General features: G+C 46.2%; 1 protein-coding gene across 2 annotated transcripts; it reads right to left on the bottom strand.

Moving 5' to 3' along the window:
* Positions 1-3,269: 3,269 nt before the first annotated feature.
* Positions 3,270-10,662, bottom strand: PDP1 (pyruvate dehyrogenase phosphatase catalytic subunit 1). Of its 2 annotated transcripts, XM_032181469.1 has the most exons (3): positions 10,585-10,662; positions 10,200-10,234; positions 3,270-7,301 (listed from the first exon to the last, which is right to left on the bottom strand). In XM_032181469.1, the coding sequence occupies exons 2-3, from the start codon at positions 10,228-10,230 to the stop codon at positions 5,650-5,652; spliced, it is 1,683 nt and encodes a 560-aa protein (XP_032037360.1). In that variant the 5' UTR covers positions 10,231-10,234; positions 10,585-10,662; the 3' UTR covers positions 3,270-5,649. The 2 variants fall into 2 exon arrangements, with proteins under 2 accessions (XP_032037360.1, XP_032037361.1); XM_032181470.1 differs by lacking the exon at positions 10,200-10,234.
* Positions 10,663-15,641: the final 4,979 nt, after the last annotated feature.

The raw sequence follows: 15,641 nt of genomic DNA, 5'->3' as shown, positions 1-15,641 counted from the left end.
CTGCAATCTGTAAAGCCAGTTAGCTGATTCAGACAGGAACAGATACACACCCAGCTGGTTTTCAATCTTTTTTTTCCCTGCCCAGTGAGATGAAAGGATAAAGGCAGAACCATCTCAAAACAATCAGAAGTCTAAGGCCATCCTCCACATTGTTGCTGAAAGGGCCTGATTTATTTTTTGGAGTCACTTTTTAGTCTACTCCTTTTATTAGTTCACATCCAAAAACCCTAATTTCCTGGTAATTGCCACCAGAAAGTAGTTTGCCATTATCAGTCCAGTGCCTGAACTTCCTTATGGTGCATTTTATGTAATCTGAGAAAGTTTCACAAGCGATTAGGTGAGTCACTTGCAATAAATGCAGTTTTTCCAGAAGACTTGCACGCTGACGTTAGCACACGAGACAAGGTTTCTAACACCACGGCCTTGCAGCACAGCAAACAGATGAGCATTTATTCATCTCAGATTGCTTTTGTATTCACAATGCAGTGCTGCTGCCAACTCAAGTTCCATTTGTGATCCAATTATGAAGGTTATCCCTGCCCATTACCCTGCCATCTATCGTTTAAATAACACATACATAGGGACAGAAGTAAGACAGAAGACACAAGCAGAAGGAAAAGCAAAGAGGACAGGTTAATCTACTGCATCACAAATATGACCCTGGATTTATCAGGGCATTAACATGGGGGACAATTTATTATTACTGAAATCTGCCAAGTGACTGAGTTCAGTTCTTCTGATTCTTCCTTTGTTCAAGCACAGTTGATGTGGGTTCAAAGGATCAGAATTCAGACTGGACTGTGTGTTTAAAGGATGCGGTACTTACAAAATTTAGTCTATTTTCTCTCCCCTCCACCAGGAACATACTTCACATGATACAGGCAGCTTGGGATTAGGTCCAGACTTGGCTTTCATAAGACAAGAATTAAAATCAGTCATCAGTGTTTAATACCAGCTGGCTAGGATAGGAAAAAAAAAAAAAAAAAGAACTTCACTGCACAGGTATAACATTTATCTCTGAACTACTGACTAATTAACAGGGTATGTTATGAGATTCATCTAAAAGAAATAACCCCCTAATCAAGATTCGGTAAATCGAGTTAATACAACTGAGAAATAGTGATAATGAGCTTGAATTTAGTTAATAATGCTCCCGATGAAGGGACATCTACTTGTTTGCAGAACAATTAAATATGCTGTAGCTGTTAAATGAATAATTTAATCCAGAAGGCATCAGCGAGCCTTTTTCCTACACAAAGAACACCTAAGGGTAGACAGTTATATCACTGGAACGACTTTCTGTATTCACTGCTGAGTAAATGGCAAAATTCTGGAAGTGAAACCATTTGGCAAAGGCAGGCTTTCAAATTAAAACAGAGAAGAAAGGACAAAACAGCTAAACCACCATTTTGAGGCATGAATGCATTCATTCTGAAGCCTGCTTTGTTTAAAGCTTCTTTGTATTAAGACAGGAACCGATACACAGCAATGAAGTATCTCATCAGCTTCTACACTTAAGCCTCTGAACATAACAGAATAAAGCATCTACCAAAGCACTATCACACTTGAAGCACCTCTCAGGAGGATGCAGATCTCTGCAAACCATCACTTTGGGCTCATTTCAATAAGTTTAGCTTAACTTCTTCGTTGTTCCGTACAGTAGGGTAACTACATCAACCTGCAGCGTGCCAGCTGGCAGGCTGCAAGAAAGCTCCTTCTCATCCCACCCCCAGGATGGGCTTCATTCGCAGCTTCCCCAAATTAAAGACAGGACATTTTGACTAGATACTCCATCTCCACAGATTGTTTCTATTTACATGTTACTGAACAGCAACGAGGAGCTTCCTGCATAGGAAGAAAACTATTAACTACAAGAACTATCCCCCTGGCATGCCCAAACGCCTCGTGCAGGTACCGTTCTTGGACTGCCATGCAGCAGCACTGCTGCCTGTTGAGCAGCCACACTGATAAAGGTCACCGGTGCACATCAGGTGGCAGGGAGTTACTGTAAGCCATGAAAACAGACACTATCTGCATCAGGGAGCCTGGGATATCACAGATGGGCAGGACTGAAAACCTGAATTGTCCATCAATGCCAGGTAATCTCATTACAGATATGCCTTCCCCCAGAGCAGCCTAACTGTTTTGTAGCACACTCGCTGGAAGCAGTTACCAGACATCCTTTTGCTCCAGAACGGTTCAAAGTACAGGAACCCAAGTCTAAGAGTCCAGCTATAAACAGCACATCACGATGAGACTATGCTCTTACAGCATGCGTCACATTTTAGGAGCATGACACGCAGAACTCTGCCCTATGGTAAGGAAATGGAAAAACAAAATGAATTCTGAACTCAAGTCTTGCATACAAAAGGCAAAATGAGAATGTGGAAGCTCTCACAGTAACAGCTGTAACACGTTATACTTGCTTTTGGCAGAATTTTATAACACATACCATTTTTTTTTAAACACAAGGGAATGGAATTAAATCCTTAAAATGAAAGCAGATCACAGGAAGATTTGCCACTCCCCCCTTATCTAGGATTGTTACTGCAAAACAGTTCTGTTGGCATATTCACCTAGAACCATTTAAAGATATTGGCTTAAAGATGAATTTGAAGGCTTAGGAGCCATCCTTCTGGGTTAAGCCATCTACTTGCAGCTGTGAAACACGTATTTGTGTAACAAGCAATCGCTGCACCCTCCTCCCATAGAGCATAGCAATGCTCCCTGCAGTGCAACAGGCTTGGTGAGCAACCCAACAGAGCACATTCTCAGCCTGTGGTGCACGAGCTGCTCCTTTTTAGCTCACCATCAAGTCATTTTGATCTGCATGTGTAATAGATCATTTGCTTATGAAATATTGCTCTGTATAGGGCACAGTCCACAACTTATGTTGTTGCCTCGGATTTCTGTGCACTGATAACGCCTGTTTTTATTTCCAGCACCCCCATCTCCCTTCCCGAGAGAACAATGAGGGAAGGGGAACGCTCAGGAGGTACCAACAGAGAGGATTTAGGCTCTTTTTAAGCTCTACTGCCAGCAGGCGGCAGCAGCAGCACACCTGATGTAGGGTTCAAGCCTCCGTGGCATTTGGAAGCTTTGAAGCCCAGTTCCCAGCCTGTTTCCATTTATGCTTTGCATTGTTGAGCCATCTGGTCTATTCATAACTGTGACTGCACAACAGAACACGCTTGAAATGAAGAGAGCTCCATGAGCTCCACCCCTGGCAGAGCCACTGCTGCATTCTGTATCAAGCCAATACACAAGGATTTCTGCATAATTGATCATTTTATTTATTCTATTAAAAGACATTTGTTCAGATCACCTGTTCAGCAGGCAGTTCCGCTGTTTCTGTTCACTGCATACATACTGAGCAAGTCTCCAAGCAAGACATAAATACTATTTTGTCTGACCCCATACATATGCGTCTTTTCTACAAAAAGCAGCTTCTCCTCAAAAGTTGTGTACATGGGACCAATATTCATTTCTTCTAGCCATGACTTGTACCAAATCCATATCAAGAATCATAGGTTAAATACATCAATACATGTAATAGAGCTTTAACAGTAAAAAAAAAAAAAAAGTAAGAAAGTTAAATACTGTAACAGCTTAGATACATACTGCATTTGAATGATAGAACATGAAGTCTACTGACCTAGCTAAAGACAGGCACCAAAACACAACATACAGAAGCAATGTCAACAGCCAGTACTTGTCTAAGCATTTTAGAGTTCCCCTTTTCCCTTCGAATAAAGAAGGGCTGTTCACATCTTGGATGCAAACTGAAGATAGCATTAACCTTCCAGCAAAGTTGATCCTGGTATTTTCAGGCTGGGTAAAGGGAAGGCAGATTAAAGCTGCAGGCCACTAAGTACACCCAGCACTCGTGAGTCCGAGGAGCCAATGTTTACTATAGCACAGGTTCCTTGTTCAAGCTAAGTGTACCCTATGTAACAGTAAGCTTAGCTGGAAATATTTGCATTTAGTGGAAAGTGCCACATTACTCAACTAACCAAACTAAGCTGGGCTTTTTTTTTTTCCTAAGTGTTTGTGTTTTCTTTTCGTATTGGCAATGAAGGCTTAAGGAAGTTATTTTAGCTGAAACACCTCTGTGAAATGAAGTATGCTGACCTATGATTGATCTAGAGTTTCTCTAGAACACATGACTCAAGTTACAAGTGTTCTCCCAGTCACCAAGGACTGGCATTTTAGCCAGCATCTCAGTTTTTAAATTAAGGGCAGCTTAAGAGGAATCTGTACAATGTGACATATCTCAAACAGATGCAATGACGACCTTTTAGTTAGTTGTCAGTCCCTCCTTTTTACAGTTAGAGCCCAACAACTCGAGGCACCCAAGTTTAGTCCAGGACACTACTTGTTAAGTTCAAACTCAACCCCTACAAGCCAAACAGACCCATTTAGGAGACTGCCATGTGGTAACATTCTGGACTGTAAGAACATGCATACACCAGCTGTCCAGAGAACCAGAGCTGCTAATAAAGCTGCTAGAAAAAAAGCCACTAAACATACACGTGCATGCCAGTTAGCTTCCCAACTAAAACCCTATGTACAAGCCATACTTCATTTTTTGTAATTTGTAGTTTTTTAAATCTGACATTCTTACTAATATGTATTCAAGTGCAAGACATTCATTATGTGACCACTTGAAACAGCCAAAGTAAAAACGAGTGCAAATTACAAAGCCACAATGAGGTTAGTAATGATTTCCTGATCTTTTCAGGTGAAGGTTTATCTTACCAGATAAGTAACACCAGACAGGGTGGAGTACATGAAGGACATGACCTTTAGGAAAGCCAACACAGTCTTGACTAGCAATACAGACTCTTTCTGAGGAGTCTGCAAGTTTCTTCATGCAGAAGTCCTCCACGAAGTTATTTGATACCTTAACTGCATGTTGTAATGTATTATTGCCCTACAAGTTGTGCAGAAACCCACAAGCCAAGAAGCTATTGATGCACAGACATTTAGAAGTCACTGCGTATAAAGATATGATTAAACCAGAACAGAATCTCAAGTATTGATTATGGCTTAGACCTGCATTGAAAGTCAACACTTAGACAAATATCCTTAAGCAAATGACATTGTCTATATGAGTGAGATAATTTTGTTACATTGAAGACCTACTCGGTTAAAGTCATCCTCCTACTTAGAGGAAAAGGTTGTCAATATATTCACAAATAACCAACCGCACCTTCTCCGCAAGAATTAGCCCTGTAAGAATTCAACAACATTCCTCATTACTCATCTTTTAAGACAGTGATATTTACAGATGTTAACAGGCTTCGTTTCTTGAACAGCCAGATGTTTGGTAGTTAATTCTTAATCCTCCCTTCCCTCCCTCATGCAGCTCTGCCAAATTCAAGACATTGTTCTAGCAGCATTCATGAAATCAATAGTGCAAAGTTATTACAAAAACCTCTTTTCCCAAACTGTGACTTCCTCTTCAAGTGACTTAAGGTCAAGAGCACTCCCCCTCTATCTAGAGCTCTGTGGGAAGGCAGGAACAATGGATTATGTTGAATCTAGCAAGCAACCAGTTTGCTCACTTATTGAATTTGTCTGTTTTTCCATCTGCTGCTCATACTGGCCATCGTTACAGCTTTGGTAACCAGTTCCCTACGTGCAAATTCACAGTTCTTCATTTTGACATGCACCTATAACATGCGAGTTGAACTGCACCACGATAATGGTAATGTCATCTCTATACATGCGAGCCAGCTCTTCTGGAAGACTGAGCATCTTGGACAGCCGCTCGTGATCCACAGTGCCAAACTCGTTATTGCCCACTGCGTGACGGATCAGGTGAGTCGCCGCGTTCTGGTCTTCGAATACTGAAGAGATCCTCGCTCTTCTTTCTGTGAGGAGACCGTGCATCTGCCCCAGAGTTACCTTATAACCGCCAACAGCTATCGGCTGCTGGTGGTGAACCCCAGTGAGGTACTCCCCTACGATTCTAGCCACATCTTGCCTGTGCATAGTCTCCCACAGCCCGTCTGTAGCCAAAACCAGGAACTTATCCTGCGGCCTTAATTTGTGATGGATGACCTCTGGCTCAGCGGTGAGGTAAGGGGGAGTGTGATAATTGGGAGGAATAAACTTGGTGTATTCATTGTCATTCAGCTGATCCGGGCCCGACTCAACCACTCTCTTCTGTAGTTCAATACTCCACTTAAACTTCACATCACCAAAAGCTCTGAAAGGCATCAGCAGGCCCAAGAGGCGGTCTTGTTTCACCAGACTCTTCTCTTCAGATTTGGGATGCTCTGTTTTCACACGTTCCACTTCCCGTTCGTTTTGTGCGTTGTGGTCGTAGGAGAGATTGACTGCGGACCAAGAGCCGTCTTCTTCCTGAACCCCGAGCATGGCCCTGCTGTCACCTGTGTTTGCCACATGCAAGTCAACACCATCTACGTGGGCCACACAGGCAGTTGCACCAGAGAACGCTACTCGCAGTACTAGGTAGTTGAGGAAAGAATTTGGATCTCCTACTTGAGCTTCCAGAGAAATATCATTATCAAGCCTCTTAAAAGCATTAATTAAAGCTTCTTTCACATCCGTAGTCTCTCCGCTATTGAGATCAATCAGCTCCTGCCAGTAAGTCCTCAGACTATTGAAGTAAAGCTTGGAAGCTTCTTTGCTAAAGTAATCATTGGGATGCTTGTGCCACTGCAGAATAGGCAAGAGAGCTCTACCGCTTTCCACAGCATTTTCTATTTCAAGTAAAGTCTCATGAGGTAACAACGAGACAGCGATGTAGTAGAACAGTCTCTCACTGACAGCTTGAGCACAAGCACAGCCTGCGTGGCCATCAAACACACCCAGAAGCATCCCTCGTGTCTGTAAGCAAGTGGCAGCGCTTCTCCGGTCTTCGATTGGAGCGTTAGCAGGCAACTGGTTGCTATCAAAGCCAAGGACAGAGCTCACATTCTTGCCATCAAACTCTGGGACTTTAAAACTGTATTCGTTTGCCTTCAGGATGCTGTTGACCTGTGGAGGAGTGAGGTAAAATCTCTGTGGTGTAGAAGCGTAATCCCTCGCGTGAATAAAATGATTAAAGTTCTCCTTTGGCCTATAAAGTGCTGCAAATCTCTTCTGAGGTGCATATCTGAAGTGACCGTGAGCAAAATGAGAGGAAAAGCAACACAGATGTTTATGGTGGCAGTAACAAGCAGTACTGCATATTCTGCTAATCTCACAGCTACGAATCAATGGGAACAGATGAGTTGGTGCTGGCATGGCATCAGACAGCAATGGCAGCCTGGAGCTTCGGACTGGAATTGCTGAAATACAAGAAAACAACTGTGCTTAGGGGGACAGCTAACAGATTTTTTCCCCCAGAAGACTGTGTTAAGACTTTTACAGCCCCTAAACAAAGTTGCTTATAACATGAAATAAACAGAAGAGGAAGAAGTGCTTGTTTATACAGTGCTGGGCTATAACAACAGAAGCTGTACCATACTCAGAAGCTCAGCATAGAGGCAGTAGCTCTTACACCCACTCAGACAGTAGTAAGGAAGTGACAGCGATCCAGACAGACAATGCAGCTCCATATAAGATTTCAGGCAACAATTAGCACGCAGCAATGCAACAGAGCAGTGCCATGCTCCACGAGGCTTCTATGGAGGTTTGGTTTCCTGCTGATGCTGAGATTCCAGCTCGGCAGAGCCGGATGCGGCACAGGAAGATGCAGTCTTTGTGAGACTGAAGAGATAACACGTAACAGTGAGCTTCGAGGAACAGCATCGAGATGACAGACAACCAGCACTAAGATGAAGATGCTTTAGATGATAAAAAGCAAGCAGCAGACAGCAGACCTATTTTAGGCAAACAGAAGCCAATAGCAAGGTTTGTTCCTTCTCCCCCCTTTCACATGCAAAACTGTCACACTTGTGACATCACGGTGTCTATATATACAAAGCAGCCACAGGAGTCTAGGCAATAGATTTCTAGTTCATCAGATAAAAATATAAGTGGTAGAAAATGTACATCTGCTACTAACAGCTGATCTACCTCAGTTTTAGGATTATAAATTCCAAAAAAAAAAAAAAAAGCTAGTTAGTTGAAAGATTACATACAACCTGGGTTTTCTTCCACCACTAGAACAGCGCCACACTAACCCAAAGCTAGATCAGTGCTACAGTAAAATAACTAAATTTAGTGCCCAAGAAAAACACTAATGCTTTGCCATGCGTAAGTCTCCCTAATAATTTTTCATTCCTCTGGAAAAAACTTACTCGAACATCACTTTACTTGTCCCCATCACCACACTCATTCACAACACTAGCACAAGCACCTCTTAAACCTCTTACTCATTATGCTTCATTTTCAGGTAGTGTTTTAGTGTGAAACTTGAAAAAAATGCAGTGGGAAGAGAGCAGAATTGCATTTTTTTTTTTTATGCAAAGTGTGCACAGTTAATGGCAATTCATTTTTCTCCTTCCATCTTTTATGATCAAGTTTCTTTATGATTAAGCTTCAGCGTAACTGCTTCTTCTAAAAAGAATATTAGAGTTCTTGTACAAGGCTTCCGCAGCCCTAGGTATTGTTGTTAGGCACTCGTCTCTCACCTATTCTCTGCTTCCCATTGATCAGAATTCCGTGGCAGTCTATCAGCGAAGAAGTATCTAGAATAAGCACATGAACACACCCCGTTCTGTGTTGGAAGGCAAGGAAGCAAGCAATGCTCTGCAAGCCTGCCTCTTCTTAGGAGTAGACCCCGTTGCTTTCAGCATTTTACATATTTTGTGACTGAGAAAAGTAGAATTTGTGTTTTACCATTCCACTGGCGTTCTCACATTGTACTTTCGTTCCCTGAAGAAGCGCCCGTCAATCCAAACTTGTATTCACAAAGATTTTTTTGTCCACTGACCTCTGCCAGGCCTCCTCCTGACAGCTATGATGCCTGAAGAGGCCAATTTGCTGTGGTTCAGCTACCAGGGAGAGCTTCGGTCATAGTCCTGTGGACCCCGGCCAGCTGCCCATATACTCAGCAGCAGTGCACTGGCTTGAACTCCCAGGCACATAATAAATTTATGCTAGCCACTGGCTTCCCAGAAAATGTCTTTCTCCAGCCCAGACTTCACATGCACACAGTATGACACAAGTGAACTGCAACTCCAAATATAGATTTTAAAGTCTATTACTGCCTTCTAATTATACAGGAGCTATTTTGGTAACAGTTATGTGCATTTCTTCACATGACATTTGAAAGCCACAACTTTGATTACAGAATGGGATCCTCAGCATTCTACAGATGTGTCAGGTCTGCAGCAGCACCTCAGATCTCACGCTGGTCTGCTAGACCCCTACTGAGGGGAGCTCCTCTGGCTGCTACATGCTTGAGTTCAGTGCTGACCCATGCGTGGTTTACAGCTGTTCCAATAGCTTTGCTGTCAACCCATGATGAAGCAAAATTACAAGCATACTGCTGATATAGTGGCCCTGCAGTGCCACTAGAAGTTATTTTGCTTATTTTTTATCCTTAGTTTAGCAAATGTTTAATGAAACCTGTGAAGATGCATGAAGAAAATAGCCTCCAATTTTCCACTGCCTGTATCTCTCACAATGAATCCCTGCCAGCTTTTCCGAGTCTGCTTTGTGTGCCTGATTTTAGACCCAGCTGATCAAGTCAAAGAAATTCCAAGTCTACCAACATCAACTGAAACCATTCCAAGTCTCTCCCATTTAACCCTGCAACATGGATGCCCAAAATAAAAGCACACTGCAGCTAGCCCTGAAGTACTTTAAGGCCTTGAGTTAATGAAGATGATAGGACAAAAGGAAAAGGCATTAAGAAGAAATTTTACTATCCAAGCGGGATTTGTCAGCTGATTGGTATCAGGATAGATTTTAAAGCCTCTTCAGGCTGAGAACAGGGTACAAACACTACTTCTCAGGCCACAAACATGGCAAACAATGAGCCAGATGGCCAGTTTATGGATTTTGTAGTACTATTCTGATTAAACAGAAGTATATCACCCCTTCCTTTAACGAGGGCTTACTACAACTGTCCTACAAAGGCCACTTGATGCTGCTCCTCCAAAACACCTCCTGAACAGCACTGTCAGACACTTGACACGAAGGCAGCAGGCTGCTGGAGAAGAGGGGAGAAGGAACGAGGCAGGCTCGGCCCTGGGGACCCCCAAACCCCTCCCCAAACACCGGTGCGAGATACATACCGATCCGCCTGGGCCCGGGGCACACACACATTCTCCTGTCACAACAAGAAGCCGCCAACATCCACAAAGCAGAAGCCCGGGGCGGGGTGGGGGGAGGGAAGGGAAGGGAAAAGGGGGTAGGAAAAAAAGAGGGCGAAGAAGCAAAGGCGGAGAGGACGTTAGAGAAGACGGAGCGCCCGGGGGGGCGCCGGGAGGGAGGCACAGCACACACGCAGCCGCTCCGCGCACACACCGAGCCGCCGCCGCCCGCTCCCCCGGGGCAGGGCAGGGCAAGGCCTGGCCCGCCCCGCCGGCCGCCGCTACCCCCTTAGGTTAACACAGCCGCCCTCCATGCCTCCTCCCGGCCCTTCCCGCCCCTCTCCGCGCCGCCCCAGAGCTGGCTCACCTGGCTCCTGCCCGGACGGCTGCAGCCGGGAAGCCGCCGCAGGCACCGCCCCGCTCGCACACCCACTCACGCCGCCGCCGCCGCCTCACTGCTGGGGCCGCCGCGCGCAACGCCGCCTTATATAGGCTCCGCGGCCCGCGGCGCGCCCGCCCATTGGCTGCCGGGGAGGGCAAGGAGGGGCACGTGACGCGGAGGCTCGGCGGCCGCTGAGGCGCGCGGGTGGAGGGAGGGGGAGGGGACGTTGCGTGCGCGCGCAGGGGCGCGAAGGCGGGAAGGCGGCGAAGCCACGCCCACTGCCCCCTCCCCCCCCCCCCCCCCATGAGGGAGGGGGAGATGGCGGGGGTGGGGGGGCATGGCTGAGGCGATTCCTTTGGCGGTGCCCGTGCGGCTGCCCCTGCCGCTGTCCCTGGCTCTTTCCAGAGCTTTTTTCTTCTTCTCCTCGCTGTGTCTGCAGGGAGAGGCATGGTGGCTTCCTCCCGGGTCGGGAGGCAGAGCCCCGTCGTTGCCAGCCGTTAATAAAGCCGCTTGCAGGGGCGTTGTTCAAAGCTGCCGTGTGGCGTGCTGGTTTCTGAGCCCGAATAACTTCAAAATAACGAAATGTGCTCTCTTGTCCCCCCTTGAAACGCTCCAGAGGTGCCTTCGTGTTTTATGAAGCCTGTTAACGCTGCAGGAGGCGACTGAAGCCCATGCTGCAGCACTGGGGGTTTCTGCTGCTCGTTTGCGCCCTGTTTTTCCACTGCCACCAGCCCCATTTCTGGGAACGTGGGGTTTGGGCAGCTGCTGCCAGCGAGGAACAGCCCGAGGGCAGCAGCAGCCCTTGCCCAAAGGAGCAGCGCCCATCGTGCCCTACAAGCAGCTCCCTCCTTGTTAGGTACAGTCCTGTCCCCCTTCCACATCTCCAGGGCAACAGATGCTTTGAGCCAGCCTGGATTCTTTGCATGCATTTCTGAAAACAAAACCATAAATTCAGCAATGTTTCGATTTGCTCTGTTTAGAGGTGCCTGTGCCCTCGTGCCCTCATGCCTCTCCAATTGTAGGGCTCTGCTGAGCCGTGCAGTGCTGGCAGCAGATGTGCAGCTACCTGTGAGACATTGCAACAAGCATTCCTTTAACAGCTGTAAATAAACCTTAATTCTGACTATATTTGCACCTTTATCCAGCTTTGGTAGGTTGCTCACAGATGTAGACAGAAATGAGGAGAGGAAACAGGAAAATCTCTGTGTGTATTACCCAAAAGACTCAAGATGCCTACTTATATTAAAAAGTTCTTCTCAGTGACCCTATATATGAAAACCAGCTGGGAGGGTATAATGCCACCCTTGAATATACAGGTCTTCCACAGTGGTATCTGAAAGCACAAAATACTAAAATGACTGTTTATCGGTGTTCTGGGCGACTTTTGTGACATTTATTTACCTGAAAAAGTACACCATCATCCCTCTCTTTGCAGCCCACTTTAGAGTAAAAAGCAAGTTAATGGTGTCTGACACCGTTGCACATAAAATACTTCATTAAATGGCATGGGGGATGAATAATTTACATTCTTTTTTAACGGTAGCACATGGGTGGAAGTAGGTTGGCAGGGTGTGCTGTAACAGCAACCATCTACATCATTTTGTATTTGCAAGAGTGACTGTAAAGGTCCCGAGATTAGAAAGGTCCTAAGGCTACGTAAGGAGGCACAACTGAGGCATCCTCATTCTCCATCAGGAGATAAAAGCTTGTGGGAAGACAGACCTGTGCCTGGGTCTATTTAAGTGATCGTTGTATGATGAGATTTGGTTCAGTTATAATGAAAGCTGGTTCAGGACTACGGGGTAACGCCTCGATTGATTTTATAGCCCTTGACTGCTTAAGGCTTTAACAATGTCTTTGCACACAGTGTTTCCCAAATGCCATCGTGCTGCTGCGCCTCGTGAAAAGAGCAGGTGCCTATAAAACCTGTCCCAAAATTTGGAAAGCCAAAAGAAAACCCTAAAAAAGGGGAAAACGGGGCAGAGAAACGTGGCACGTACTGAATATATAGGAAGGGTAGGACAAGACTGAATTACTCTTGTCACCTTTCCTGAAAGCACCACAGAAGTAATGACAGCAATGTAAATCTGTTCCCATCGTTTATTTTTAGCAGAAATCAAATGCATTACGTGGCAAAAATAAATGTGTCGTTAGAGCTCGAAGCAGACAGCATACCTGCAGACAGCGATGGCCTGCAGTCTTCATTCAGACTGCTTCAAAGACAGGTTTTGACTGCACCTTTCTGTATCCTGCTGCCCTGATCCTTTCCAAAACACAGCCGTTGGGAGCCAGCATCCCAGAACCAAGATAAGCTAGGACAGGAGCTCGGTGAGGCTGCCCAGGGCCTCGGCCAGGCTGGTCCTGAGCACCTCTGAGATGCTCAGAGACTCTCCAGCCTGCCTGAGCCCCAGTTCCCATGCTTCACCACCTGCTTTCCAAAGATATTATTTTCCTTAAACAGACTTTTTCTTGCTCAGCTTGTGTCTGTTGCCTGTTGCCCTTCAGGACTTCCTTGCACCATCCGATCATATTCCTCAAATCTCGTTAGCAGATAATTAAATGCATTTTCTTGCACTTGGTAGGAGCTGTGCTCTAGCTTACACACTTCATCTGGGTGGATCTTTCAGGATTTGGTATCCAATTTGGGGAATTGTGGTGCTTTTACCTCTTTAGGCAGCCAAACTCCACCACAACCAGCCTCTGCTGCAGGGAGGGTTAACTCCATCCCAGCCAGACCCAGTACAGGAACAAAGCATTCTGCTAACTTGCTGAAGTAAAGGAGACACTGCACCAAAATGTCAGTGGAAAAGACTTTTTTGGCAAGCTTCAAGAATGACACTTTTGACATTATCGGTGCCTGTTCTGTGTGGAAACAATTTCAGGCTATCGGGAGGTTGGCTCCAGCAATCTTGGCTCCGAAGGGGCTGTTCCCTTCTCCAGCTGTTGCTCCTGGTGTGCAGTTTTTACATTTGCTGCAAGCATTTAAAAAGGTAACTGCATTTCCAGTCGTGCTGGCTGATGTGTAAAAGATTCAAAAGGCTCCAGGGGAAATAGCAGAGAAAAAATTATTATTTTTAGAAGAAAGATGAGTTAGGGTCCTGTTTTCCTTGGTTAATAAATAGGATTACTATCTCAAGCAAACCCTCCTACATAAATATTTGCTCTTTGCTTTATACGGTATGTTTAGGTTATATTTTTAGACAACAAACCCCAAAATGTGTTTGTTTTGTCCTCCCACCTTCAGCCTGGCTTGTCTGCCCGTCCTCAGGCAGCGGGCTTCGCAAAACAAGGAACATACTTTGCTGTTGGCCACCGAAAGGATCACCTTCGGTCCAGACACAGACAAATAACCGAGAATGTGCTCCAACTAACACAAACATTTTAAAATGTCTGAACTCTTAGGGCCGGATCCAGGGAATCATTTCGTTCTCCCGGGTTGAGTGCCCCAAGCAGAAGGTCACGGAGCCTGAGCCAAGGCGCGGAGGATTCCTGTGTGTCGGACAGCAGCCGGCGGCGCGGGGTAGGGATTACCCTCACCCCAGCTGACCGGGCACTCGGGGTGCTCTCCTGGAAAATCAGACCAGTTACAGGGAATAAGCTTTTGCCACTGGGCTCTTCACACGGTGGAATAGGAACCTGTGGAGGGAACAACACTGTGTCTTAGGAGATAAGCCAAGCTCTGTTACAGTGTTGAGGAACTGGAGGAGCTGACACCTCCCTCTGAGAGACCCCGTGGATCTCAACACTACAAAGCCACGCTCCTGAGCCAGGCTTTTAGCTGTAAGACAAATCTAGACTGTGACCATTTCCACCAGGCCGGCTTTAGGAGTGCCTTTCTTGTCCTCGGGAGTTTTTTAGAAGGGCATTTCGGGATCCCAGCTCTGGCTTTGCCGCAGGTTGGCACCTGGGTGCCGTCCTCGCCTCTGGATCCCAGCCCAGTGCTGGGCTTAGCTCGCAAGTCCAAATACCCGGCATATTCAGCTGCACGGATCAGCGACGGCAGGGGTCAGGGAGGTGGTGCAAAATCGCAGATGATTTTGCGCCTGCAAGCGAGCAACCCAGGCACCTTGCTCTTCCCCCGGGGTCACTTTACTCAATGTGTTTCAGATGGGCTGGAGCGCGTCCAGACTGCACGCTGTGTGTTTCAGAGCAGGGTTTTGCGAGGGAGGGATTATTTCTCTCCTGCTAGCTCCGATACGAAACGCTGGGGCGAGACCCCAGCGACGTCAGGGGATTTCTTTGAAACTTCTTGGAGCCGTGGCTGCATCTCCGAAGCCCACAGCTTTGTGTGACCGCAGGGGGGTTGGTTCGATGGGGCTGGGTGTTATATAATCAGCCTTTTCTTCTCCCTTTTGCTTGTGCTCACGCTATGTAGGCTGCCTTCTTGGATTTCAGCAACCCTACGGCAGCCTGAGTCATGTGTGCGAGGCTCTTTTCTGCACGGTTGTGTAAGTGAGCGAGTTGCAAAGGTCATGGGAATGAGTTATTTAAAAACTGAAGCATGCTGGGCTCCATCCAGCTTCGAATAGATGAGCTCGGAAAGGCATTTACGTTTTAAATGACAGCACTGGTGATCGGGAGCTGATTGACTCCGAGTCAGTGTTTCTGTTTCCTCCTCAAACTGCAGTATCGCAGTGCTCCCGTTTCTTCTAAAAGCGCTGCTGATGTGATTATGAAGCCCCACGTGAGACAGCGAAGAAAGGATTTGCTCTCAGCCTTCAGAAAACAAACTCGCTCCCAGATATTGCCATCACAGGCACCGCTTTAATGCTCTCTCATTTTCAGCGCTCACAGGAATTCATCTCCCGTGGCTGGCCGTGCTTTGAAGTGGAAGTGCTCCAACGCACCCAAAGAGCGTTTCCAAAGTGATGAGGTAAGATACGTCGTGGTGGTTCAGCCTGAGGAAGCGGCTGAAGGACTCTTTGATTACTAAAAAAAAAAAAAAACAAACAAACAAACAAAAAAACAGAATAGTACAATCCAGCACCCAAAATATTGCACCTGTATCACAGTGTGAGGCAACAGCACACCCCGTGAGTCCG

Source organism: Aythya fuligula, chromosome 2, assembly GCF_009819795.1.
Source record: "Aythya fuligula isolate bAytFul2 chromosome 2, bAytFul2.pri, whole genome shotgun sequence".
Classification (NCBI taxonomy): Eukaryota; Metazoa; Chordata; class Aves; order Anseriformes; family Anatidae; genus Aythya; species Aythya fuligula.
This window is presented reverse-complemented; position numbering and strand designations above follow the sequence as displayed.

Bases quoted from the DNA above. Each gene is read 5' to 3' on its own strand.
- PDP1 (XM_032181469.1), bottom strand. From the start codon at position 10,230: ATGTGTGTGTGCCCCGGGCCCAGGCGGATCG. The intron at 7,302-10,199 runs GTATGTATCTCG...CTTGTATTTCAG, and splicing joins CCCCGGGCCCAGGCGGATCG to CAATTCCAGTCCGAAGCTCC.